At 44.4% G+C, this 27,462-nt stretch overlaps 2 protein-coding genes across 4 annotated transcripts in view; one reads left to right on the top strand and one right to left on the bottom strand.

Moving 5' to 3' along the window:
- The window catches only part of LOC6591219 (Down syndrome cell adhesion molecule-like protein Dscam2), a 61,182-nt gene extending 44,743 nt beyond the window's left edge, over window positions 1-16,439 (top strand). Inside the window, exons 9-24 of one of the 3 annotated variants that reach the window (XM_026986799.1) lie at window positions 1,702-1,986; window positions 4,630-4,749; window positions 4,814-6,040; window positions 6,111-6,266; window positions 6,330-7,013; window positions 7,081-7,189; window positions 7,255-7,431; window positions 7,506-7,672; window positions 10,387-10,599; window positions 11,954-12,109; window positions 12,843-12,992; window positions 13,339-13,649; window positions 13,702-13,882; window positions 13,958-14,116; window positions 15,122-15,188; window positions 16,135-16,439. In XM_026986799.1, coding sequence (XP_026842600.1) covers window positions 1,702-1,986; window positions 4,630-4,749; window positions 4,814-6,040; window positions 6,111-6,266; window positions 6,330-7,013; window positions 7,081-7,189; window positions 7,255-7,431; window positions 7,506-7,672; window positions 10,387-10,599; window positions 11,954-12,109; window positions 12,843-12,992; window positions 13,339-13,649; window positions 13,702-13,882; window positions 13,958-14,116; window positions 15,122-15,188; window positions 16,135-16,219 — 4,247 coding nt within the window. In that variant the 3' untranslated portion in view covers window positions 16,220-16,439. Of the gene's footprint in view, window positions 1-448; window positions 816-1,701; window positions 1,987-4,629; window positions 4,750-4,813; window positions 6,041-6,110; window positions 6,267-6,329; window positions 7,014-7,080; window positions 7,190-7,254; window positions 7,432-7,505; window positions 7,673-10,386; window positions 10,600-11,953; window positions 12,110-12,842; window positions 12,993-13,338; window positions 13,650-13,701; window positions 13,883-13,957; window positions 14,117-15,121; window positions 15,189-16,134 lie in introns of those variants that run through there. The other 2 variants (XM_026986798.1, XM_026986797.1) reach the window with 2 other exon arrangements.
- An 8,431-nt stretch (window positions 16,440-24,870) lies between these two features.
- On the bottom strand, window positions 24,871-26,668 carry LOC6591218 (golgin subfamily A member 6-like protein 1). The gene is made up of 5 exons (XM_002015558.2): window positions 26,633-26,668; window positions 26,188-26,367; window positions 25,848-26,123; window positions 25,526-25,783; window positions 24,871-25,458 (listed from the first exon to the last, which is right to left on the bottom strand). The coding sequence occupies exons 1-5, from the start codon at window positions 26,651-26,653 to the stop codon at window positions 25,204-25,206; spliced, it is 990 nt and encodes a 329-aa protein (XP_002015594.1). The 5' UTR covers window positions 26,654-26,668; the 3' UTR covers window positions 24,871-25,203.
- Between the last annotated feature and the right edge of the window lie 794 nt (window positions 26,669-27,462).

Here is a 27,462-nt window from a genome sequence, read left to right as displayed (position 1 = left end):
ACAAGAATCTATTGGATCTGTGAATAAGCTTTGTAGAACTAAGAATCTTTTTAGGGAGACTTTGTGAGATATAAGAGTGGGTAACCCCCTCCCAGTTCCTTCCATCTATCCGTACTATAATTTATGTTTTAATCCCTCAAGTTCCACCCCACATCAGTCCCTTTGAGTTCGGGGATGAACCGGCCAACTTTGGCGACTCGGTGACCGTTCAGTGCACAATTTCCAAGGGCGATTTGCCCGTGGACATCACCTGGCTGTTCAATGACTATGCCATCAATGACTATCATGGCGTGACCACATCGAAGATTGGCAAGAAGGTGAATGTCCTGACCATTGACTCGGTGAATGGCAACAATGCAGGAAACTATACGTGCCGGGCCCGGAACAAGGCCCAGGCGGTGGAGTACACAGCGGCGTTGGTGGTCAATGGTGGGCCACAGCTCCATAATGTCAGATTTAAATTAGATAGATCGTTATTTTCAGTTGGTTGATTCAGTTTCTCTTCTGTTTATCCATCAAAGTCTTGCCCCAAATCACGCCCTTTGCCACTGGCTCACAGCCGACCCATCTGGGCCAGTACATAACCTATCAGTGCACCCTCACGGAGGGCGACCTCCCCCTGAACATACGCTGGACGTTCAACAATCAGCCGCTCTTCAACGACGACGACCAGGACATACTGATTGCCAAAATGGGGCGGCGCAGCAGCGTCCTGACCATCGAGAGTGTGGCCGCGCGGCATGCGGGCAACTACAGCTGCCACGGCGAGAATGACGCCGGCAGGGCCACCTACAGCACCCAGCTGAGAGTGATAGGTGGACCGGACGCTTAGAAAATTCCTAGAGAACCTTGTAGCGCTTCTCATTACGATTATTATAATTTGTGCACCTTATTTTTTATTCGTACTTTCCCAACCATCATCAACACCACAACACGACTACCACTATGCAGTTCTGCCGCGCATCATACCCTTCGCCTTCGAGGAGGGCCCCGCCCAGGTGGGGCAGTACCTGACGCTGCACTGCTCCGTGCCTGGCGGGGACCTGCCCATGCAAATCGATTGGACGCTGGATGGCCAGGCCATGCCCGAGGATCTGGGCATCAGCACGGCTCGTGTGGGCCGTCGGGGCAGCGTCCTCACCATAGAAGCCGTCGAGGCCTCGCATGCGGGCAACTTCACCTGCCACGCCCGCAACTCGGCTGGCCTTCAGCAGTACACAGCGCCACTGAATGTCTATGGTTAGCCTGAATGGAATCTATGGAATCCCTGCCCCCTCCCGGGTCGCTTGAGTAGTTCGTTGTGGCTGCCTCTACTAACCAGAAGCATCCGTCTGATGCATCATCCTCTCTCTCTTTCTCTGTTAAACTGCAACAGACCCTGCCTCTGTCTTACATCTGTCACTCTTTTGTAGAATGTTAAGCTAGACATACTCACACACACAATACTCGTTACTTGCATGACTGAAATAAGAACGCACTGATCCTGATCTGAACTGAAAGCGAATCACCCACCCATATAGAACTCAGACAAGACTTGTGCTCTCTTTATTTCAGATATGTTTTCTTAGAGATAGGGTAGTTGAGGCTCACGCGTTACCCTTTTCTTCGTTAGGGTTCCCCTCAACTCAACTGAAATCAACTCAATTTATATTTTTTGTTTAATTATAACTTTTCATCATTTTTATTTGAAAAACCATCAAGTGCTGCCCAAGCTGGCCCCCCTGCCCGTCAATTCCCCCCTCTATGTGGGCGACTACTACCAACTGTCCTGTGCGGTGGTGCACGGGGATGCGCCCTTCAACATCACCTGGGACTACAATGGCCAGCCGGCCGGAGATCTGCCCGGGGTCAGCATCATGATGCACAGCCGGCGCAGCAGCTCGCTGAACATCGAGAGCGTCCAGGGCGGCCATGCGGGTGTCTACACCTGCCGGGGCGCCAATCGGGCGGGAGAGACGACGGCCGAGAGCCATCTCAGTGTCAAGGGTTGGTTCCACGTACACCTGGTAGCGGTAGACTCCTAGAATAGGTTCAAGACGCATCTGTAAATCTCTTTCCCCGTCACCGTCACCGTCTCCGCCTCTGTGTCTGTCTCTGTCTCTGCCTTTGTCTGGTGTTGGTAATGCCTAAGCGCGAATGTGTATTATATATAACACGCGGTGGGGATATTTTGCTGCCCCACCCCGATTTCCCACGCCACTCACCCATTGCACGGCTTTCGTTTCACCCGCTTAGAGCTGCCCCAAATCGAGCAATTTCATTTCAATGCCAACGGGGTCAACGGCGGCCAGGCGGTGCGTGTCATGTGCATGGTCACCTCCGGCGATCTGCCCATCGACATATACTGGCTGAAGGACGGCCAGCCGCTGCTCCGCTCCATATACCACAAGATCGACGAGTACACCCTGATACTGTCGCTGCGCCAGACCACCATCAGCGACTCCGGCAACTATACGTGCGTGGCTAGCAATGCGGCAGGCATGGCCAGTCGCTCATCCAGCCTGAAAGTGAAGGGTACTACGACCATACCGATGTACATATATACGAACTGTCATAGATGGTTCAGGTGAAAATTGTATGTTCTTTTCATTTGTACAAAGATCTTTTACATCCAGTCCCAACCGAATCGACCAAAGACTGGACAGAACATCAGAAAATGCAACTTTTGGTAAATTAAATGAGCTTAACTATAGATAATAGATTAATGGATATAGAGGGTAGGGGGTTTTCTACTAAATTTTATGATAGTTAGCCTGATACTGTCTGAACACTTCTTATAAAGGGATCTTCAGTACAATAGATCCCCAAAAATAGGACAAAAACCAATAGATTCTGCTTAAAGAACTTTTTTTTTGATGATCTAAATGCAGAATGGATCTGTTCGATCCCTCTTAGGTTCTGAATAACATCATGGATAACGTCATACCTTTCCGATTTCCTCTCCTATCTAAGAACCGCCCGTGCTCGCTCCCCTCCTGCTCTCCACCACCGTTTGCGATGTGGGCGACTATGTGCAGCTGACGTGCATCGCCAGCCGCGGTGCCACGCCCATACTTTTCGAGTGGTGGCTCAACGGCATACAGGTGCACGACCACGAGGGGCGCGACGACGTCGCGGCGGTCCAACAGGCGACGGTGGGCGAGCACACGAGCCTGCTGTTGATCCACAGGGTGCAGGCGAGCCATGGGGGCAACTACAGTTGCAGGGCCAGCAATCAGGTGGGCGTGGCAGAGCGCCAGGCCAGGCTAACTGTGAATGGTAAATGGAATGGGGAATCACCATCGTTTTTTCTCTCCTTCTCAGTCACTCTCGCTCTCTTTTTTTGTCTCTTCCCTCAGCGGCTCTAATCAAGTTTATGCTTGACTTATTTTTGACTATTTCACTCTCTAGGCCAAAGACTGTAGAACAGTTCGATTGGGGTCTAGATACATACGAGTATATACTCGTTAGTGAAGTTTGAACTATAATTATGATCCGCACTGTATATAAGCAATGTATGGAACACGCTTTACACTCGAACAATTACTTCTCTGATCTTTAGATACTTAAATACATAGAATCGTACCAATGTATGGCAAAATCAGCTCAGATCTGACTGCATCACACATACCACAGCACAAACACTCTACACACACACACACACACTAGTAAACGCACACCCACACAGAACACAGACCACAGAGCACTCTACTAGCACTCTTCAAGAAATCCACGATTCACGAAGAAAGCTCACAGCCTGACAATTTTGCTTAAGCCTTTATATGTTAACACATACATATTTATTTATGAGGATAATCAACCAACAAACCAACCAACCAACAGCAACAACAGCAAGATCTATACCATATTAATCGCTTCTCAATGTCTACCTAACGAAAACAGTACTTAATCGTAGCCTGAGAGGCACTCAGCCTGCCGCCATTGAGGCTGAGTCCTGCGCGCCTCCATAAACGTAACATTTCGTCCCCGATCAGTCCACTCCAGACCCGAGAAAGAACCCACGAGTCCCCCCATCCCCCCACCCATTCCTCATTAATTAACTTTCATTTTATTGCAAATCATTTACCTAGTCACTAAGGCACAAAACGAAGTCTGTTCGCAAAGAAATGTATGAGAAACGTATGAGAGAAATAGTTGTCCAGAACAACCCCGAACACTACTTCGTTTTGCACAAATTGCATGAACTTTAACCTTTAGTTTGTTCTAACTTTCAGTTTCATTAAAGCCCAACTTTCTGTTGTCCTGTTAACGTTTTGGTTACTTTATTATGCTAATAATGTACTTGGTTGTAGTTAGACTTCTTTATTTAATCCTAAAGATAAGAACAAGTGTGGAAATATTTTTGTATGCAAAGCAAACCTTTAAAGGAGATTATCAAGAATATTTTCGCACAGTAAAAGCAAATTGAAATGATGTTCACTAAATCTTAACGTCCTTCATCTTTGAAGATCGCTTTCCACTTTCCTAAAGAACATTTTACTTTGCTTGAACCAAAAGTCCGTCCAGTCAATCCGCTTATCCACAAGGATATAAGCCAACCGCATGCTTTTTACTATATCATCCAGAGAAACCGCAACAGCCTTACTAACATATTTTCTTTCCACACACCACAACCTCGACCACGTATAGTGCCACCAAGATGGATTCTTGAGCCCACCGACAAGGCCTTCGCCCAGGGATCCGACGCCAAGGTGGAATGCAAAGCCGATGGATTCCCCAAGCCCCAAGTAACCTGGAAGAAAGCAGTTGGTACGTATAACATCAGTGGAACCCTTAAAAGAAGTACTCTGATGAGGATGAATCTCTTTCTCAGGCGACACACCCGGAGAGTACAAGGATCTGAAGAAGAGCGACAACATTCGGGTGGAGGAGGGAACCCTACACGTGGACAACATCCAGAAGACCAACGAGGGCTACTATCTGTGCGAGGCCATCAACGGCATCGGCTCAGGTCTCTCCGCCGTGATCATGATCAGCGTGCAGGCCCCACCAGAGTTCACGGAGAAGCTGCGCAACCAGACCGCCCGACGAGGCGAACCCGCCGTCCTGCAGTGCGAGGCCAAGGGCGAGAAGCCGATCGGCATCTTGTGGAACATGAACAACATGCGCCTGGACCCCAAGAACGACAACCGCTATACGATCCGTGAGGAGATCCTCTCCACCGGCGTCATGTCCAGCCTCTCCATCAAGCGCACCGAACGCTCCGACTCTGCTCTGTTCACTTGTGTGGCCACCAATGCCTTTGGATCCGACGATGCCAGCATCAACATGATTGTCCAAGAGGTGCCCGAGATGCCCTACGCCCTGAAGGTCCTCGACAAGTCCGGCAGATCCGTGCAGCTGAGCTGGGCCCAGCCCTACGACGGAAACTCTCCCCTCAACCGCTACATCATCGAGTTCAAGCGCTCCCGCGCCTCCTGGAGCGAGATCGATCGCGTCATGGTCCCCGGCCACACCACCGAAGCCCAGGTTCAGAAACTCAGCCCCGCCACCACCTACAACATCCGCATTGTGGCCGAGAACGTGATTGGCACCTCGCAATCATCGGAGGCCGTCACCATCATCACCGCCGAGGAAGCTCCGTCTGGCAAGCCGCAAAACATCAAAGTGGAGCCCGTGAACCAGACCACCATGCGCGTCACCTGGAAGCCCCCACCACGCACCGAATGGAACGGCGAGATCCTGGGCTACTATGTCGGGTACAAGCTATCCAACACCAATTCTTCGTATGTCTTCGAGACCATTAACTTTATCACCGAGGAGGGCAAGGAGCACATCCTGGACCTGCAGAACCTGCGTGTCTACACCCAGTACTCGGTGGTCATCCAGGCATTCAACAAGATCGGAGCAGGACCTTTGAGCGAAGAGGAGAAGCAGTTCACAGCCGAAGGCACACCGAGCCAGCCGCCCAGCGACACCTCCTGCACCACTCTCACCTCCCAGACCATACGCGTTAGTTGGGTAAGCCCCCCCCTGGAGTCGGCCAATGGCGTGATCAAGACCTACAAGGTTGTATATGCCCCCAGCGATGAGTGGTACGGTAAGTGGGAATCAGAATCAGTCCTCCAGAGAATCAGTACCTCCAATTAACTCCAACAATTAACCGACAGATGAAACCAAGCGACACTACAAGAAGACCGCCTCCTCCGACACCGTTCTGCATGGCCTGAAGAAGTACACCAACTACACGATGCAGGTGCTGGCCACCACAGCCGGAGGCGATGGCGTTCGCAGCGCCCCCATTCACTGCCAAACTGAACCAGATGGTGAGTGCCAGTCAATGAGCAATAGGATATCTCTTTTATAACTCTCCTATCTTCCGGTTACAGTTCCCGAAGCACCCACCGATGTGAAGGCTCTGGTGATGGGCAACGCCGCCATCCTCGTCTCGTGGCGCCAACCGGCGCAGCCCAACGGCATCATCACCCAGTACACCGTCTACTCAAAGGCCGAGGGCGCCGAGACTGAGACGAAGACCCAGAAGGTGCCCCACTACCAAATGAGCTTCGAGGCCAGCGAGCTGGAGAAGAACAAACCGTACGAGTTCTGGGTCACGGCCAGCACCACCATCGGCGAGGGTCAGCAGTCCAAGAGCATTGTGGCCATGCCCAGCGACCAGGTGCCCGCCAAGATTGCCTCCTTCGACGACACGTTCACCGCCACCTTCAAGGAAGACGCCAAGATGCCCTGCCTGGCTGTCGGCGCCCCCCAGCCCGAGATAACCTGGAAGATCAAGGGCGTCGACTTCAGTGCCAACGATCGCATGCGCCTCCTGCCCGACGGTTCCCTGCTGATTAAGTCCGTGAACCGTCAGGATGCCGGAGACTACTCCTGCCATGCCGAGAACTCCATTGCCAAGGACTCCATCACCCACAAGCTGATTGTGCTGGCACCGCCCCAGTCACCCCATGTCACCCTCTCGGCCACCACCACCGATGCCCTGACCGTCAAGCTGAAGCCTCATGAAGGAGACACCGCTCCCTTGCATGGCTACACCTTGCACTACAAGCCAGGTGGGTATCCTTGGGTTGGGGAAGACTTCTCCCATTCAATAATGTAAATCTGGGAAATCTGTTTCAGAATTCGGCGAATGGGAAACTGCTGAGGTGTCTGTGGACTCGCAGAAGCACAACATTGAGAGTCTGCTCTGCGGATCCCGCTACCAGGTCTACGCCACAGGATTCAACAAGTGAGTAGCTTTCACATCCATCCACTCCACGTCCGATCTAATGACCTCCCCCCTCCTGTGATTAGCATTGGTGCCGGCGAGGCGTCCGACATTCTGAACACCCGCACCAAGGGCCAAAAGCCCAAGCTGCCAGAGAAGCCGCGCTTCATTGAGGTCTCGTCCAACTCCGTCTCGCTGCACTTCAAGGCCTGGAAAGATGGCGGCTGCCCCATGTCTCACTTCGTGGTTGAGAGCAAGAAACGGTTAGAGGATCATCATGACACGTTCTCCCAAACAAACATTTGCTAACCTAACCTTCCCGCATGAACATCCACAGCGATCAAATCGAATGGAACCAGATCTCGAACAACGTCAAGCCCGACAACAACTACGTGGTGCTCGACCTGGAGCCCGCCACCTGGTACAACCTCCGCATCACTGCCCACAACTCTGCCGGCTTCACCGTGGCCGAATACGACTTTGCCACTCTGACCGTGACCGGAGGTATTTATGATCTGTTTTCCAATTCGAATCCCAGTTCCAAAACGATTCCCGCATTGCTTTTGTACATAGAGTACTCTGCGTAGACAGTGTGGGACAGCCTGAGCCCAAAGAATGCCGCTCCATGGGGCAGCCGCCGTTCTCCGATCCTGGGCGGGGGCTGTCGGGTGGAGAGGCATCCGGATCGGGTCCCCCCAGCACTGTCCATATACAAATAACAAGATGAGAAGCACCCAGCCATAAAATGTTGTACACACACACACACATTCTATATATTTCCTGAGTTGATTTTGCCTTTTGCCAAAACAAAAAAAAACAAAAAGAAAAATTAAAAAAAAAAAAAACAAAAAATATGAGCAAATTTTTTATTTCATTTTCAATGTGAACAAATTGCACAGTAAATTACCTCCGATTTTGTTTTGTTTGTACTTTTCTGTTTGTGAGCACCAAGCTTGAGAAACTAGTTCCATTTTTTTATATTTTGTAATGTTTATTGTTTCGTTGTCAAATGCCAGAACTCTGAACGCCGTGCCACCCGAATAATTAGTGTAAAAAACTAATCATTTTCCTTACGTAAATGCAATTTGTTTCTTTCCGTTTTTATCCATAGTATTCCCAATCAATAAGCGAAGAGGTGCATATATATTTTATGTGAACATAACTGAATAGTTAACCAACTCACGATCAGCAATGTTTTTATTTGTTTTTATTTCACAATAGATCCATTTGTAGTTCTAGAGATCACAGTATGAATATATGGTTTTTACTTATTTGATTAATTCTTATTTTCTGCATTTCTGTGCCCAGTTTGTGAAAGAGATTTTGTACAAATACTACTACCAAACACACTTCAGAAAAGGAACTAGTCTGCGATATGTACAATAAGCACTATCGTATTTATGTACAATAAATGTTGTCGTACCCCGCGATCCATCCCCCCAGTTCTAAGATTGTACAAACTCCAATCTCCAATCTTTGTATATTCCCAGCTAAACAAAAAAAAATAACAAACAAATCTTCTTTAAGCTCCATTTTATAGCAGTGTGCTCAAGTCGGAGAATTTTTTGACATTCGATCTTCAAGAATATTTCTTTTCCTTGAAATTCTGCCACCTCATCACAGCGATTAGACATCTCTAATTCCCATCCACAACTGGTCACAGATTCCATTCCATTCCCCCACTCACAGATTAAGCCATAATTTTAGCATCTTAATTTCGATTTTTATTTGATTTTATAAATAGCAAAATGCTCGTTCAAAAATATACCAGAAAATATATAAACACAGGAAAAGATAAAACAAAACTGGGAACCGAGCAGAGCCACTACAAAAAAAAAATTAAAAATACAAAACAAAAAACATAGTAATACACAACAACCAAAGATTTTGCATCCAACATACATATCAGAGTCCAGAGTCCAGAGTCCAGTGTCCAGTGCATTCAGACCCGATCCGACAAGAGAGCCGAGCGAGTCTGAGAGCTGATTTCCTTATATATCTTATACATTCATTACAGTTACATGGATACGTTTTGTTTTGGGTTTTTGTGATTTGTGACATTACATTAAGATTCCTTACGATTCATTTCAGTTATGTCAAGTTATAGTTGAGTTGTTCCGCCTAAGTTAGTTGGTTTATTTCAAGAACAGATATCTGCCATTCTTGGAATGTTGTTCAATGCGTTTGGTCCAGTTAGCATTTTTACATACATACATACTCGTATTCGTACGTACATCATTAATTACAACTAGCTTTAAGCGGTCTAAAAAACAAATTGCATTTAATCGTATTTAAAATAAAGTGTTTTTTATACAATTTATCGTTACATCGTTACAATTACAACTTAAACCTACATATCCAATAGTTCAATTAAACTAGTTTTCAGATCAATTTACTCAAGTTCTGCGCATTGTAAAATAACCAACAAAAAACAAACAAAAACCAATTACTTTAATCACTTTTCTCTATATCTCTCTCTCTCTCTCTCTGTGTCTGTGAAACGAATCGATATCGATTTGCTATCGATTCCTGTATTCGATTCTTTCACCAACGATAACTGTCTGTATTTGTATATGTATATGTATGTGTGTCTGGGTACAAAAGTCAATGTGAAGAAGAGGAAGGAGAAGCCGAAGGGCCACAGAAGATTGCCATACTCGTACGAGTTTCTCTCTCAACCGTCTCTCTCTGTCTCTCTCCTTGTCTCTCTCCCTTTGTGTGTAATCGTATATCCGAATCCCACCCACCCACTGTCCTGGACCTGTCCACTCAAACACTCTTTGGTTGTTGTTGTTATTGTTGTTGCAGGCACTATCGCCCCCTCGCGCGATTTACCCGAATTAAGCGCCGAGGACACGATCCGCATTATCCTCTCGAACCTCAATTTAGTTGTGCCCGTCGTGGCGGCTCTGCTCGTCATAATAATAGCGATAATTGTTATTTGTATACTGCGTAGCAAGGGCAATCACCACAAAGGTATCTATAAGTAAATCCAACTAATTAAGAATTTCGTTTTCTCTTTTCGGTTTCTCTCTCTCTCTATCTCTCTGAAACACCCACACAAATACACACACACATGTCTACACCCACAACCACAACACACGGCCGAAAACACTTGCGCTTTTGCCTTGAAATATCTGCATGAAATGTTGTCGTTGGTCTGCATGATATCTCAACTGGTTTGTATATCAATCGATTGATCAATTGCCACTCGAAAGTCACCATTGCCCCCCTGGACGATGGCCTCGGCCATGGCAATGTCCACACCCGCATCCGCCTGCCCGCCTGGATGCCCGAGTGGCTGGACCTCAACTTCATGGTGCCGCTGATAGCCACCGTCGTTGTGGTTGCGGTCGGCATCTGTGTGGTGTGCGTGGCCCTGTCCCGACGACGAGCCGACGACCTGCGCGGCGGCCAGAAGGATGTCTATTGTAGGTTCTCCCCTGATCTTGGGGTGTTTCAGAGGCCCCATGTGTTGCTATCCATTATATAACCCATCGATTTGAATTTTATTTTTAGTTTAGCTCGATATTTTATTTCTGTTTTATTGTGTTTTGGCTAAATGTCGGACGATCAGCTTTTCTGTTTCTAGCCGTCACTCTATCAACAAAGAATCCATGGTAAACCTTTGAACTACGTCGTCTATGGAATGTCTGTGTCTGCTTTTACGCTATTTGCATGATATAATATGGTACACACTTACATATGTAGATCAGTAGAGACATTCATACAAGCTACACTCACAGAAATAAACCAAATGTTTGCACTACAAAAATATACCAACAGAATATACCAAGTACTAAGTACTGAAAATATACCCAGTTTTACTGTATAAATACTTATAAATAATATATTCAATTTGTTTCAATGTCTGTGCCATACAACTACCTAGTATCATTAATTTTCCATCGTCATTGAAGCCAATTGGAAAATTAACTTTCAAATATAGTTTGCGATGATTCAAAATGTACAGATTTACTTGAAAAAGGGCCAACAGCCCAGGCAACAAGCTGTTGGTCCTTTCCTATATCCAATTGTTAGTTGAACCCAAGTAAAAGATAATCGTATACCTATGCTAGCCTTATTGTTGTATATACGTTTTGCTTATGACCTAAGCAACTTTTACATTCGAAACGACTTCTCACAAATACTATCCTATCTATATAGCTATATTCTATACTCGTACATATCATCCACAAAACAAGACAAATCAAATCAAATCTATCGTAACCGTTTTCAGTTGAACACTTTCCGCACTTTTTCCCCTGTTCTTTGAAACCAAACTAAGATGCTTTTTGAAATCGCAATCGAGATCGTTCATTGGATCAATGCTAAAAGTAAAGTCGAGTAATTGCAAAATTAAGTTCATCGCTCATTTCATTCCATTGTTAATCGTAATTGCTAAATGTTAATCGTTGACCAGTTGGTATATTTTGAGACTCAACCAGAAAACCAAAAACACTTCACGTAACATCTTTTGGAATCTTTTTCGCAATTGTAACTTGTATTTTTGAGCTACTAATTAGCACATTTAGTGTGTTGAAATGCCGCACCAAAAACCAAACCCAAAAAAAAACCAAAAACAAAACCAAACCAACCAAAAAAGGTTATAATAATTTTCAAAATCCAATAACGAGTGACGGAACAAGTCGAAATCGAGAAAAAAAGAAAAGAAAAAACAGAAGTAAAGTATGCGAGTTGATTGCATTCGAGCCGCAATGCAATGACGGAAAAGCATCTTCAGTGTTTCAATATTGAGTTGGCGATATCATATATTAATTCTAGACGATGTAGTTTACAATCAGACAATGGGACCCGGCGCCACCCTGGACAAGCGCCGCCCGGACCTGCGCGACGAGCTCGGCTACATAGCGCCCCCCAACCGGAAGCTGCCCCCCGTGCCCGGCTCCAACTACAACACCTGCGACCGGATTAAGCGAGGTACAGTCATAAGTAAGCATCTAAATTTCCAATGCAACATTTATTAATGCCTCGAGCCCACGTCCGGGGAGACAGTGCACCTGAGCATCCCCGGGCATGGCCTGGGGCTTAGTTCTTTCTTCCATTTACTTTGCAAACCAAAAGATAAAAAAGAAACCGAAAATATATCAAGTATTTTGCGTTGCTATTGCTCTCAGACACATACTCAGAGAGGCAGGCGGTGACACGCCCATCTGCCCACACACGACACTCGAGCTAAGCTTTTGTCTAGACCGAAAAATTCTTAATGTTGCTTTTTTGGAGCGCTCCTTTTGAGTTGAGTCCTCCCTGAGTCCTGGTCCTGTTCCTATTCCCAGAACCAAAAGATTCCCAGCATGAAATGAACGAAAGAATAAACCATTCCTAAATGTTGTTGTAAATTTAGAAAAAATAAATTTTGAGTTAAGCTTTTTTCTATTCGGGATACATCCGCAATGTTGAGTCGAATATTGCGGAAGCAGCCCTACATTTTTGATTGCAATTGAACTTATGATTTAAACCTCTTGCCTCCCACTCTCCTACCCCACCGCACCCTTCGGTTGCTTCGGTTCCATTATGATTTCCATTGACTTATCTTTGATGTTGTACGAAATTGGAAATTTGAAAAATACCACACGAAAACGAATCCACCACACCGAATCATACCACACCCCATGATCATAAAACGAAACGATCGCGTAACACGAAACCATAGGCCACCGCGGTGGCTTGCGCTCGAACCACTCCACGTGGGATCCGCGTCGCCCCAACCTGTACGAGGAGCTGAAGGCCCCGCCAGTGCCCCTGCACGGCAATCAATATGGTCATGCCCACGGCAACGCTGAGTGCCACTACAGGCATCCAGGTAGGAGGACTGGAGAGGAGCAGCTGCCTCCCTCTGCGGTCTTTTTTATTTCAGTACTCACACCCCCAACTCCCCAAGTCCCCAACTCCGAAACTAACCCACACCCAACCACTGATCCTCGTTTAGTTGATTTACCAACACTAACCAGTTGTAGTCTACCGCCTGGTCACATCGAGCTAACAAAGTAGTAAGTAACCATTTAATGGGGGCTATGGCTATGGCAATGGCTATGGGGGAACAGGATTCATTCAAACATACTAAAAACACTAAACAGAACCACTCGAGACACCACTGTCGCCAGCAGTTGAGCCAAACACCCATGCTAATTGAGTTCTCTTCCCGCAAGGCATGGAAGATGAAATCTGCCCCTATGCCACCTTCCACCTGCTCGGATTCCGCGAGGAAATGGATCCCACCAAGGCCATGAACTTCCAGACCTTCCCGCACCAGAACGGACACACTGGCCCCGTGCCCGGCCATGCCGGCACCATGCTGCCACCCGGACACCCAGGACATGTGCACTCGCGATCGGGATCTCAGTCGATGCCTCGCGCCAATCGCTACCAACGTAAGAACAGCCAGGGCGGACAGTCGTCGATCTACACTCCAGCTCCTGAATACGACGATCCAGCCAACTGTGCCGAGGAGGATCAATATGTGAGTAAACGGATCCGTGCGGGCGGCATGACTTGATTTTCCCCTTTTACAGCGTCGCTACACTCGCGTCAACTCTCAGGGCGGCAGCCTGTACTCTGGACCCGGACCCGAATACGATGATCCAGCCAACTGTGCCCCCGAGGAGGATCAGTATGGCTCCCAGTACGGCGGCCCGTATGGACAGCCCTACGATCATTACGGCTCTCGTGGATCCATGGGACGCCGCAGCGTCGGTAAGTGAACGCGAACCAGAGAATCCCAGTCGATACCCAGTCGAATCTCTACTGATCTTTCTGCATGATCGCCAGGCTCTGCTCGCAATCCTGGAAATGGCTCGCCCGAGCCTCCACCACCGCCACCACGCAACCATGACATGAGCAACTCCTCATTCAACGACTCCAAGGAGAGCAACGAGATCTCAGAGGCTGAGTGCGACCGCGATCACGGACCACGCGGCCACTATGGCGGTAAGTTCTGACCCAAAGAGATGCTCAGACGAGACCCAAGTTGTTGTTGCATTCGATATATAACCTCATATTCGCTTTGGTAAATTTCCAAAATTCGAATTCGTCTAATTTTAACACAACCAATTCGTCATCTCTTTCAACTCTATTTTTTCGAAATTTTTGTATAAAATATAACCATACATAAATTGATCAGAAGACACCAATGAGGGTGAGTGATGCAAGCCGAAGTTGAGCTAGATAGTGTGATTATCCATCATCATTCGATAACCAATCACCCTCATACTTCGACTCCTCACGGTCCCCCTCATCGTCACATAAAAGATATGCTCAAGATATAATAGATTCAGTGACCCCCTCATTTCCCATCAGTCAGAGTGTTTTTGGTTGTCCCGCTCATACACTCCACAAATATTCATGCTGTGTTTTGCTAAACAATTTTGCAAAAGAACATCCGTGTTGTAAATGTCTTAAGTTTTTTATTCAGATTTTGTTACTTGGTTTTTGGTTATTTTTATATTTCTGATATTCGTTTTTAAGATTCATTCAAATTGCACACTTAACATTTCATTTTACTTCATGGCGCACATATTTCTCACACCTCAATGTTTTATGTTTCGTATCTAACGACCATGGGGAGCAATCGAAACCCTTGTGACTAGAAATCTGCATGCGGCGACCTCATAGAGGACCTTCTCTAGTGGGATCAACACTCATTTCAAAGTACCCTACCCCTACCCCTACCCCTACCACTACCTCTATCCTGCACGAATTATTCATTTTCGATGGGACATCGAACACGTGTTTGGACTTAAGCCGATACCCAATGTTTTATTTTCATTTGATACATTTTTTTCTTTCTATTTATTTTATGGCATTGTAAATCCAAATATATAATATCCTACTTTTTCGGTTCGGGCAAAACAAATCAAATCAAAAAAAAAACACACACACAAATTTCTCTTGCAAATATTTTGAATATACTCGTATAAAATGCGGAAATCGCAGCTGTGAAGCGATCCCCCCAACCGAAAGATCAGCGCACCACCGAAGAGATGCGTAAACTGATTGAAAGGTAAGACCAATGCGACCAGATCCAGAGATCTACGGAGCACACACACTCAATCACAGATGCACACAAGTCGTTAATCGTAGTTCTGGTGCAGTAACTAATCTCAATCCACTAATTTCCTTTGTTCTTGTTCGTTTACCTACTAACTTGATTGTGAATGATTATGATCGCTGACACTAGTCGTCGACAGTTGTAAGTTCTCTAAACTAAACTCTAAGCTCTAAACCCTAATCCCTAACTAAATGTGACTAACCACGAAAGCCATGCATGTCCATACCCTGTACATACATATGTTATAAGAGACACTGCATCCAACCTATATATCTTTATACTACTTTTAACAAGGTTTCGGGTTCTTGTTTGTTTTCGAGTTTCAATTAATTTGGTTTGTCTTTAAGTTGCTTTCTGATTTTTTCTGATTTGTATTTTGATTGATTGATTCATTTAATTTCTAGTTGGTTTGAAGGCAAATCACAGTTGAATGTTTTGAAATCGTTTTGATAACCTAATCCATACGATACCGTACCGCCTAGGATAAGGAGGCTGCAAGCCATACTCGTACTCGTTTATGTCTACTCCAAACACCCGTACATACATATTCCCACAAGTTCTAACAGTCTCTTGCAGCTTTGCGCTTGGCCTCAGCTTGCCAAACACAAGAAGTAAACGTAAACTACTCGTATGATAAACCATGAACAGAACATAAAGACACAGCCACCCCGACGAAATGGGATCCAGTGGGCTTTCCTCCAACAGATAGATCCGACAAATCTCTCAGAGATAACAAACTGAATTTCAATCGAGAGAACAGAACCCACACGGGATCCCATCTCGTATTATTGCAATGCTTTGGTTGCAGCCTAAACATAGATCTAATTAATGTACACTTCCCCCAAGTTGAACTGACTAATCACACATTTCTTTTCGATTCCCCCCTAATGCTATACAGAAACGAAGCCGGCCCAAAACAACTCCAACTCCAACAACAAGCAAATGGCGCAGGATTCACAGCCTACGATACTATGGCAGTGTAATTTGTAAGCGACTCCCGCCAGCAGCGATGGGCGTGGCATTGTAGCTTAGTGGTTTTAGGTGCATGAAGTGCGTGGGAGTTGAATGACCCTCGGACCCAACACAACACAACAGAACACAACACACAGACAGATACATACATAAACGCATCATCAGCATTTCACAATGAAATCTAAGAAATCGGAGAGAAAGTGAATTATACAGCGCATATAGAGTGTGCACGCATACAATTATTCAACTACTCGTATTTCAAGTATTTATAACGTAAAGAAAGTAAATTTCAACAGCATATTTATAGTGTCTATGCCGTAAACCGTAAACCGTAAACCAAACATACATAAAGATTACATATATACGTCATACATATATAAATACCTATTCTAAGTGTCTGCCGCAAAGGAAAGTACTACCAATTATACGAGAAGGCGTCGAGGAAGAAACTAATAATGAATCGAGAAAAACATACTTACATATTCGCATATGAATATTTGGAACGGAACTAATTTTTAATATTGTATTTTAGTTTTAAGCGAGACCTACCAAAATATCAGCGAAAAGCATCCTTGTGTGTACCGAGGAGGTGCACGTCGCACGCCACTCCTCTGCCATCTACGCCAAGAGCAGACAACTCATCCTTTGCCTAGCCTAAGTCAGAGTCATAATATTAAATATATTTAGTCATATACGGATTGTATAATTTCTCCTATACGTTTGGTAATTTGAATGAACAGCGCACAGTTTTGTTTTTTTTTATTTGTGTTGCGTTTTGCGTTGACTTGTGATGATTTTTAATTTGTAGAATTGTGTCAGTCAGTAGTTGTATTCGTGTTCGTTTTCTTTTAATCATTATTTATACACACAGACATGTACACACATGCATTTGTACATGTGTTATTTTAACATAGTTTTATTCTGATTTTAAAATGCGCTTCCAATAGAACAAAACGAAAACTGTTCAATGCACAAAATGCAGCCACAACATTTTAAATTGTATAATACAAGATCCCCAGGACGCCCACATAGACCGACCGACACCCACACTCATGCACTCTCGCACGATTTATTTAGACCAAGAACGATATGATATATACAGTTTTGCACATCGGTTATACGCATTTGAAGCTTTAAGAGAAATTGAAATTGTTTATGTCTGGCCATTTCAATTTCATTTTCATTCGCTCTACCCTAAGTTTCCTAGCTCGTAAGTTTTTAAATATATGATTTTATTATACATTTTAATTTGTATTCTTTTATTTATTTGTTGCTTGGTTTTCCGCCACTTTTGCCCTGCAAATCCGTGGAGCTACCCTCAAAACCACAAAGACTGAACTATGCAAATTCAACACGAACCGAAACCAAAACCGGCGCAATCCAAGTACTAGAATAGCCGACACGAGAGTGCTGAACAGCCCCAGCACTTTGCTCACTGCGAAGTAATAAGATCCGGAGTGGATTTTAATACGAATATACCCAGACTCTGTGCACATCACGAACTGCATTTATCTAAATCGGGGAAAACGGGGAAACGACGGAAACAGTTATAGAAAATTTACATTCTACTTTTAAGTTCGCTTCATTTCATTCGCTTTTAGTTCCCTCTCAAGCTAACCACACTCTATATCCACTCTTACCCAGACTACTCTAGCAATTTTATATAAATATACGAGTATATACAAATACATATATATATAAATGTAGCGTTGTGAGAAAACAAAACCAAACAAACAAAGAGAAGAGAATAAATCTTGCTTGTGTATTATGAGATCTTCAGATAGAATGTATAACAAATTTTCATGGTAAACGAACTACAAATATTAAGTAGTGTTTAGTGGAAAAGAAAAACAAAAGCATTTAATCGGTACAACAAAAATGATAAGGAATCACATACAAATTTTCGAGTAATTCAAATAGCAAGCAATAATCAGCGATAATCAGGTCGGACGACGTTGGATTTCAGAAATTGTAACGAAACGAAACCAGATTTTAAGTACCCACAAAATAATTAGAAACTTTTCGGCAAATCAAAATCAAAACAAAATCTAATAATCACACTTTTGGCATTAAAAACGAATTAATTCAACAAAGCGGTTTGAGATTATAACAACTTAGGCTAAGTACAAATACCATTGCATACATACATACATATATGTATTAACGATCACGAAAGTGTCAAGTCATTTTTCATACTATACTCGTCCCGTACTCGTACTCGTGTCATGCATGCATAATCGAATCAAATCGATCGCTTTTTGTGTTGCTTCATTGCCAAAGGGAATACGCGATACGGTACCCGTATCCGCGGTATCCATTGATTAAAGAAAAGGCTATTTTTCAATTAAACATACATACATATACATATACATAACTAATTTTCTACTTAACTTTACATAAAATGCATTAATCAAAATTTAACTTCCATCGCAAAAAAAAACAAAACAACAACAACAAGAAAGTTACGAGTAAATGAAAGAGTCAAACATTCACACCAGACACATAACCGACATTCAACTTCAACGCACATCAGACTCAACATCCACAAGGACCTAAGCGGGAAGAAAAGACATTGGAAGTATATGTATTGTATATCCAAATGGGACAAGACAAGCAGTTTGAAACGCATTTATACTAATCACTCGCTCCTTCTTAGCAGAAACAAATATTATACCAAATTAAGAGAAGAATCAATACCCCCAAGAGGCGAAATTCGTAATCATTAAGCGCGGCATTATACTACAAATATGTGTATTACTAATTACAATTACAAACGCATACATATATTAACTATATTAAATATCGAATGTATTGAATTGACAACACAAGAGACATGCTTAGGGCGTAACCATGGCCAGAACGAACCTGCCCTCTACGGGTGGTACGTGTGGTGGTAGCTGGTAGGTGGTAGGGTAGCCCTATAAGTTTTCGATCACACTTGCATGCACAAAATTTGTCAGTTTCCAGTTTCAGTGTCATTCGAATCAAACAGAAACCAATTTAAATTAAATAAATGCCAATTTATGTTGGATAAAACCAAACTGATATTTTGTTTCCTCCTGAAGCACCGAAAATCGGAAAGAAAAGAGGAAGAGGACATGTAGAACGGTAAGAAATTTTATGTTCACAGACGCACATGACATTTGAGGCCTACAATTTCTGCTCTTAAATTCTTGATGAGCGTATCATTTGTTTGGTTGCTTTAACAAGTGGGACGGGGGTTGGCGCACTAGTATACTAGCCCCTAGTATATCTATATTTTATACATTGGAACATCATGAAAAAGCTAAGAGTTGCATTCATTTCTACGTGATTCTTACATATAATCTACATTGCGCAGACAATATACTGTAAGGAGAGAGCCTTCGGTCCACACCCTTCAAGGCGACCTGCCATCTTACGAACCGCAAGCCCCACAGTGCGGCAGGAAAGAGGAAAAAGTGAACATTATGAACCCTCCCTGAATCTGTACTAGTCTGCCCTACTTCTCGGCACTGCAAAGCAACGGTAGTCGGCAGCCCTCCTCCTATCGGAACACAGAGGCGGAGGCGCCCAAAGGGGATCAGCGTCCACAACTGAGTGGAAAGCGCGCCTGGGAAGCCACTCAACGCCGGATTATGCATTGCATACTTTCAGGCGGAGTTTACATATATTCCGACCCTTTACCGAATACAATTTCAAATACATACTACACACTGGATAAAACCCCAGATCGTTTAAAATAAAATATCAATTTTGTTTAAGGACAATTCCATTCCGTGTAGTTGGAGAAAAATTCAATTTTACAATTTTTGTAAATAGTTCCTAAATTAATTAATTTGTTCATTAAAATTGCTGCCTCAAAAATCGTTCTCGGTCGCAAATCAATGCCAAAACAACAACAAAATAGAATATAGTCCGCCGTTTGTAGTGCTATCAGTCGAAGAGCTGTGGCCATTCTTCTGCCATTGCTCTGCCACTGCGATAAGTTCCACTAAAAAGCCAACTAGGGCATATAAGTATGTATATTAGTATATCTCTCGCTTAAACTGTCTGATTTTCCATAACGTTTTATATCTGGAAAGAGGGTAAAAGGTAATTTTTGTTATACTTTTTTGGGACTTTGAGATTAGTTCTGCCCACCTAAGTAGAGAGTAAGCTGTTAGCAAATCAATATTGTATATTGATTTTTGCATTTTGCTGCCAACAAATAGCAGATCAGGGATCGGGTTAGTGAAATTGGAATCACTTGTGGCCGCCGTACTACGCCATCACGCGTCAGATATTACCCAATTGCGGCCATAATCATCATTTGCATACTTCAGTTGCCTAATCAATCAAAAGTAATTTACAATTTTCACTCTCTCAATGGCCAGGCGCCTTGCGTAATACAATTAATTGTTGCAAAATCAAGTCCCAAATGAGCAACATTAAATATAAATCCGTATGGCTATGAACACTTTTCTGCGACGCCTCAGAGTAAACGCCTTCCAATTCAAACTGTGCGGCTGCTCGGGTAAAGGGTATGTGTGTGGATGTATAGATGTGGATGTGGTCGGTAGTTAAACAAAAAAAAATGGAGAAAAACTATTCGCAAACAATTGCGTTTGACGCCCCGCAATCGACGAGCCACCTGCCCCATCCACGTCGCACAGTACCCAACCGACAATTGTGCATTGTCTTCAATGCTGCTGCTGCATAACAGAAATTACAACATGCAAATGGGGCGCAAGGGGGCGGTGAAGGAGTTAGTCAAACGTTTAGATGCTAAACGACGAGCTGGCTACTGACGATGGAAACATGACAAATACCCGTACCGTACTCGTACTCGTATTCGTACTCCCATCAAATATTGATCATTTAGCGTATCGGCCGCAGAACTCCGGAGGAAGTCGTAAACTGCAATTTTCTTAAAGCGTTGCAATAAATCAGCCAGCTCTGCCGCCAGAGAAAGAGCCAGCTATATAGGGGGGAAATATAGAGAGAAAATAAAACAAAAGAGCGAAATAATAATAAAAACAATGTTTGACAATCACATCGTTTGCATATGAATGAAAGGGGGAACCAGCTGGATCAAGAGTGGAGCCGTAGCCGGAGCTGGAGATGGAGCTGGAGCGTGGCCAACATTTTGTTATGAAGAGGCGTGGCAGCAGGTGTAACAAGTAGGTCAAAACGGTAATTGTGCTAAAATGTACATAATCTCAATGAAAATAGGGTTAGAAAGAATAAGAATATAAGAATATTAGATGAAATAAATTAGAAAAAGAATATTAGATGAAATAAATTAGAAATAACTTGGATTAAGAGATGGGAAGAATGAAAAAGGGCATTAGGCATCTAGCTCGTGATAATATCGAGTATCTTTCACTCTTTCGAGGTCTTTTCATCTGCCGCAGATCTGTCAGTCAGTAGGGGAAACAATATATTTTCAGTTTAAAATATGAACTTGACTCAATAAAATGATCTGTTAATTAGATCCATATACTAAACTATATAAGAATAAAAAACATATCAGGTAAAATAAAACTTAATAGAAAATAAAACTATAAAATAATAAAATGTTAATGCAGCAATCAAAATAAAACAATAATCAAATGCTATACACTCAGCGAAAATTGAATAAATTTGATAAAAGTAAGTTTCGGCTGTGAGTCGTTTCTTTATTTCAGACAAACGAGTTCGTTGCCTGAGTCTTTTGTGTGGGACCGATTGGTTAGCGGGCCAGAGCCGTAATATATCGTTTATATAGATCGCAGATACAGATATAGAGCAGCGCGTTGACAACGCAATCTCCGAGCCGCGCTTTAATCATCTTTAACGGCTCGAATGGATGCAAGTGAAGTGCCCGCCCGTACCTGAAGGGGCAACGTCTCGTTTGCAACATTTCGAGTGCCATTTCAGCAGCGTCATGGCTCTTGCTGGTTAGTTTCTTCGTTAGTTACTTCATCTCTCAGTCTCTTTACGGCCGGCCGCTAATTTCCTTCTCTTCTGCCGTTCCACTGCTTCTTTTTAATCAGCCACAGTTGACGGACGACCTTGCCTTGCAGCACTTGGGCAACTTGCTGTTGTCACAGCCAGTCATCCAGCCAGCCAGCCAGCCAGGGTGTGCCAGGGAGAGGCTGTGCTCCAATTCTCCGATATCGCTTTCGTTCGGCCCACATATGCGGCACGCCGGAGTCAACAGTACCGGGTGGTGCAGAGCACTCAGAGGCGAGGCGAGGCGAGCAACAACCCCCATACGTCATCCCATCCAGCCGAGTGCTGCAGTTTCACGCTTGGCAAACGGCGGCGCCAAAGGCGTCACGTGCTCTGGCTCTGCTCCTCGGTGCTCCACTCAGATTTGCGGCGGCTGCTGCGGTTTGTAACTTGAACCTGAGCTGCCATTGGATTTATATTTATTTATATTTATAAAAGAAATATTTTGTTGGCCAATTCAGAGGGTATTATGATTTCAGCAGTCTGTTACGGTGAAAAAATTGTCAAAATCCACCAATCAAAATTGGGATCAGTACATAGATCATAGGGTATCAAAAGGTCCGACCCTCGATGGGAGTCTTTCTATCTTGGTGGTGGCTAAAATTGGGTGTATCGGGTGGAAACAAAAGATTTATTACAATAAAATATTTCTGTCGCTTCGGTTTTGCTCGTTGTTTTGTGTCTAGTTTTTGTTTTGTTCATCAAAATGTATTTTTATTACATTTTTTCAATTTCTTTCGCTCGTTTTGTGTGGCTTGCTTCGTTTTGTTTTGGTTTTTGTGGCTTGTGCAATGCCACAGATGTTGATGTTGATTTTGATGTTGCTGCTGCCGCTGCTTTAATAATTAAAACAACAACAATTATGTGCTTCACTCAAATGCGTTAAGTGTTCGTTGCTATTGCTGCTATTGTTGTTGCTGTTGTTGGTAAATCTCAGTTTCGCATGACACTTGCCTGTTGGTTATATAAAAACGGAATGCAATTCGGGCCTCCGTCAAGCATCCACATTGCGCATACGCCATGTCGGGCAATTGCAATCAAACGAAGAGCGGACTCTCGATCTGGTCCGAAAGACCGTATTAATAACAAATTGAAAATGTGACAAAATACCGTGTCAAAAGGGAAAACAAAAGATGGCAGAGATTTTGGATTGCAACACGTTGAAAATGTTTTGGAAATCGACTGGATTTACATTGTTGTATATGTATCTAAAGAAGTTTGACACAGACCTTGGCTGAATTAGCGGCTAATTGTTCAGCTCGAAAGAGCTTATGGAAATTTGGGAAAACATTAAGGAAATCGCTTGCATTGAAACTCAACAAGGTTTTCCACTAAAAACCGCCTATTTCCGAGCTAATCTTTATCCCGATGAAGCGATTTCCCTTTCAGAGACGCCCCCAAATGCCCATTTGTCTGCCACATCAATTGTAGATTTGCCAAGGAAAAGATTCGGCAACATCATTAAGATAACGTGAGGGAATCGGCAGCGGCTGCAGAAAACTCGGCAACTACCGCCTAAATTTTCCCAATGGAATGTTTGCTTGAACTCGAACTTTTGGCGGCGGTTACCTAATAAGCGCCAGCACCGCTTTTGGGGCTCGAATTGCAACTGCAACCAGTGCAGCAGTTGGCTTCCTCGGCTAACCTTATGTGGGTTTTGCTGCTGGCACACAGACACACTGCAAGCCAGGCAGAGGGAGAGGGGCAGGCGGGTGGCAAGTCAATTAAAGCAACATGTTGCAACCGAACAGGCGACGCGACCGACTGACTTGGAATTGTAAGGCTGTTAGACATCAGCACCACAGCACCACGGCACCACAGGCTGTCTGGCAGGCAGACACGAGGCAGCTGCATTCAACTTCAACTTGGTAACAGGAAGTGGAAACGGTATTGTTGCTGCTTATCTGCAGGGGAGATGCTTCCTTGAGATTTATTTGGCATCTAGCAAGCGGCAAATGCCAAGAGCCATCATCATCATCACGATCATTGACAGTCTTAGCATCATCTTCATCATCATCATCATCATCAGTAACATCATCACGATGCTGATGCCACAACATGTTGCAGTTTTTGACTTTGGCTCATGGCCTCTCTCATCTTCAGACGAGACCTTTTTTCCAATTCCAGCTGAATTGAACCGATCGCCGCTACGACGATGACTTCTTCAACTGTGGACTTTTCGCCTTTTTCGGCTGTTATCTAACTTCCGCAAATCGTGGGCTGCGATTGAAATTTTATGAGTTGCATCTTTGCCGTTTGTTGGGCATCGAAAAAGCCCCGAAAACACGAAAATTTCATCATCCCCAGCTGACCAATGAAAGTACACGACTCCTCGTAGTCGTAGCCATCACCCTCCGAGAGGCCCGAGAGATATGAAATGTGTCTGGGGATGCGTTAAGTTCGTTATTTACGCTAAACCGTAATTAAAAGCATTTAATTTTTATGTTTATTATTTTTTTTAATAATTTTAATTTTTCGTTTCAGTTTTACATGAAGTGTTTTCTTGTGTGGGCTTAATGTGGATTATAATTATGTTTAAGTACATATTTACAAGGCAATTGCGTTTGTGGATAGTTTCCAGATTTCACACAAACACACACACACACAAACACATATGTAGAAAATACCAAAATTTGTATACATTTGTTCGTTGTTTCATTGAATTTTGATTTTATTTTGTATAACTTAAAGACAAAATCGCGCGCATGACTAATTTGTACACTTGAGGAAGAGAGAAGAAGATATACACAAAGGTAGCGAGAGAGAGAGAGAGAGGAAGAAAGAGTGGACGGAAGAGTTAAACAAATATCGAAAACTGAAATAATAATGAAATGTTTTATACAACATGATGGAGTGGGGGAATGCCTTACGAGTTTAAATCTATTTAACAATTTCAACAATGTCGGTTGTACACAATGGTGTTCTGTGGAGGGAGGATGGATGAACAGAGAGTGAAGAAGGGCGACATGGATCAGTTATTAGATATCAGTGCTGTCGCATAGCTTGCGGCTAAACCAGAGAACCCATCCCGCAGATCGACTCAGTCCCATCCGTGACCATGGGGGGCTGGCACCCAGACCTTTTCCCAAACGGGCTTCCACACCTTTTTCCACTCCTGAACCTTCACCTCCTTGACGACGGGCACGTTCACCGACTGCCATTCGTCCTTCCACGCCTGCCGCTTCTCGGTTGCCCAGACCTGACGCTTCTCGGTGCGCCAGATCTGCACCTTCTCCTCGATCCAAGTCTCACGCTTCTCCTTGATCCAGATCTGCTTCTTCACTGTCTTCCAGACCTGAGCAAAGAAAAACACACAGCTAATCGTTGAACTTAATGGGTATAGGGAGTAATGGGGGACCAACCTGAATCCATTCATCCTTCCACTCCAGCTTCTTGTCCTGTTTCCACTCCTGGACTTTCTCGGTTTTCCATTCCTGTTTCTTTTCGGTGCGCCACTCCTCCTTCTTCTCGGTTTTCCACTCCTGTTTCTTCTCGGTGCGCCACACCTTTTTCCACACGGGTTTCCAGACGAGTTTCTTCCGCCACAGATCGTGGCTAGTGTATTCCCAGCCCTCGTGATCCTTGCCCAGGAACTTCTCGCCGGGAATGCCCATTTTCACCTGAGCAGAGTTCAGGTTAATTATCTGGTCCAATCTCGTCCACCGGAAGTAGAGCTGAACTTACCCACTGAGGCTCGAACATTTGCTTCCAGTCTGCCACCTGTACTTCTTTCCAAACAGGCACTTGGATCTCTTTCCAGAATGGGACCTGAACTTCCTTCCAAACGGGGACCTGGATTTCTTTCCACACGGCCACCTTGGTGGGCACCCAAATTGGCTTAGTGATCTTCTTCCATTCGGCCACCTTGACCTCCTTCCAGGCAGGTACTTCCCTCTCCTCCAACTTGGGCTTTTTCACTATTTTCCAATCTGGCACCTTCTCTTCCTTCCAAACGGGTACCTACGGTTCGGATAGTTTGCGATTATCATCTGCAATCTGTGGGTTGAGTGTCCTTGAGCCCTACCTTAACTTCCTTCCAAATTGGCACGGAAACCTTTTTCCACTTCGTTTCCCATGCCTCCTTCTTGATGGTTTTCCACACCTGAACCCAGTCCTCTTTCCACGAGAGCTTCTTCTTCCACACTCCCTCGGGGGGATGGGCAAAGGCGAAGCTTATGACAAGCGCGCAGCTGGCGCCGAGTAGCTGGGGGAAGGCAAATGGTTGGGAGGGTTACTTGATGTTCGTTTACACCGATTTGCTATACAAAGAGTTCACTGTATTTCTCATGATAATTTCAACATTTGTTTGTAGTTTATTTGTGGGTATTTTTAGCACTAGGGTTTTCACTTCAACTGTTTCATTATCATGCAGTTCTTTAGCAATGATTTTTCCACAATCATCAAGGATTCACAGGGGAGCACATTGGATTGATTATTTTTTTGGGGCGGGCACTGGCAGAAACACTAACCAATAAACTGAGGGATCTCATGCTTGGTATCCCTGTACCACCAACAGCGCGTCAAAACAAAAGGGAGCTGATGTGTGCCTCCGATGAGGTCTTCTATGAACAATATTCGCATTTCCCTACATGCACATCTATTTATATTTTGAATGGGTCTCGGTCTCGGTCTCGGTCTCTGAGACTCCAACTCCAGCGCCAGCGTCAGCGTCGACAGCAGCCGAGACAGCGACAGCAGCAGCGGCAGAAGACCCAACAACAATTTGACAAAACAAAAACTGTAACCAAAGCAAAGCTCTCTCTCTTCTCTCTGCTCTTCGGCCATGTTCCATGTGCAAAATGCACGCAACCTACCATCGAAAGCAAAAGCGAAAACCGCAAGAGAGTGAGAGTAAAGCGGCGCTGCCTCTGCCTCCAAGCTCGGCTCCGCTCCCAAGCTCGGCTCTGCTGCAGCACAAGCTCCAGCTCCAGCTGATGAATTCGAATTCGGATTTGGTCTTGGACCCCTCCGTCGATGACTGCGCGGATTTTCCCAAGGTAAAGCGGAGCCTCGGCCGCAGCTTCAGCCCAGGTGTACCATACCGTCCAAAAACAATGCCAGTGTATTTGGTCTGCTCTTGGACTCAAGTATATGCGTTGGCTTTCGAGTCGAAGTCAAAGTCCGGCCTCTTCACAGCAATGGAATGGATGGTCCACAGCTAGAATGTGACATACCAATAATTATGTTGTTGGCAGCGATGATTTGTACGAGTACTCGGACACTACCACTACTATGAAAAGGTACACAGGGAGAAAAGAAGAGTAAAAGTAGGACTACTAAGATCCCATTAATTAGAATA

This window comes from Drosophila persimilis, unplaced genomic scaffold (genome assembly GCF_003286085.1).
Source record: "Drosophila persimilis strain 14011-0111.01,24,50 unplaced genomic scaffold, DperRS2 tig00000002-arrow-pilon, whole genome shotgun sequence".
In the NCBI taxonomy this organism is placed as follows: domain Eukaryota; kingdom Metazoa; phylum Arthropoda; class Insecta; order Diptera; family Drosophilidae; genus Drosophila; species Drosophila persimilis.
The sequence above is the reverse complement of the archived record's forward strand: the minus strand, read 5'-3'. Positions and strand labels throughout refer to the sequence as shown.

Bases quoted from the DNA above. Each gene is read 5' to 3' on its own strand.
- LOC6591218 (XM_002015558.2), bottom strand. From the start codon at position 26,653: ATGAGATCCCTCAGTTTATTG. The intron at 26,368-26,632 runs GTTAGTGTTTCT...GCCTTCCCCCAG, and splicing joins TGAGATCCCTCAGTTTATTG to CTACTCGGCGCCAGCTGCGC. The intron at 25,784-25,847 runs GTAAGTTCAGCT...AACTCTGCTCAG, and splicing joins AAATGTTCGAGCCTCAGTGG to GTGAAAATGGGCATTCCCGG.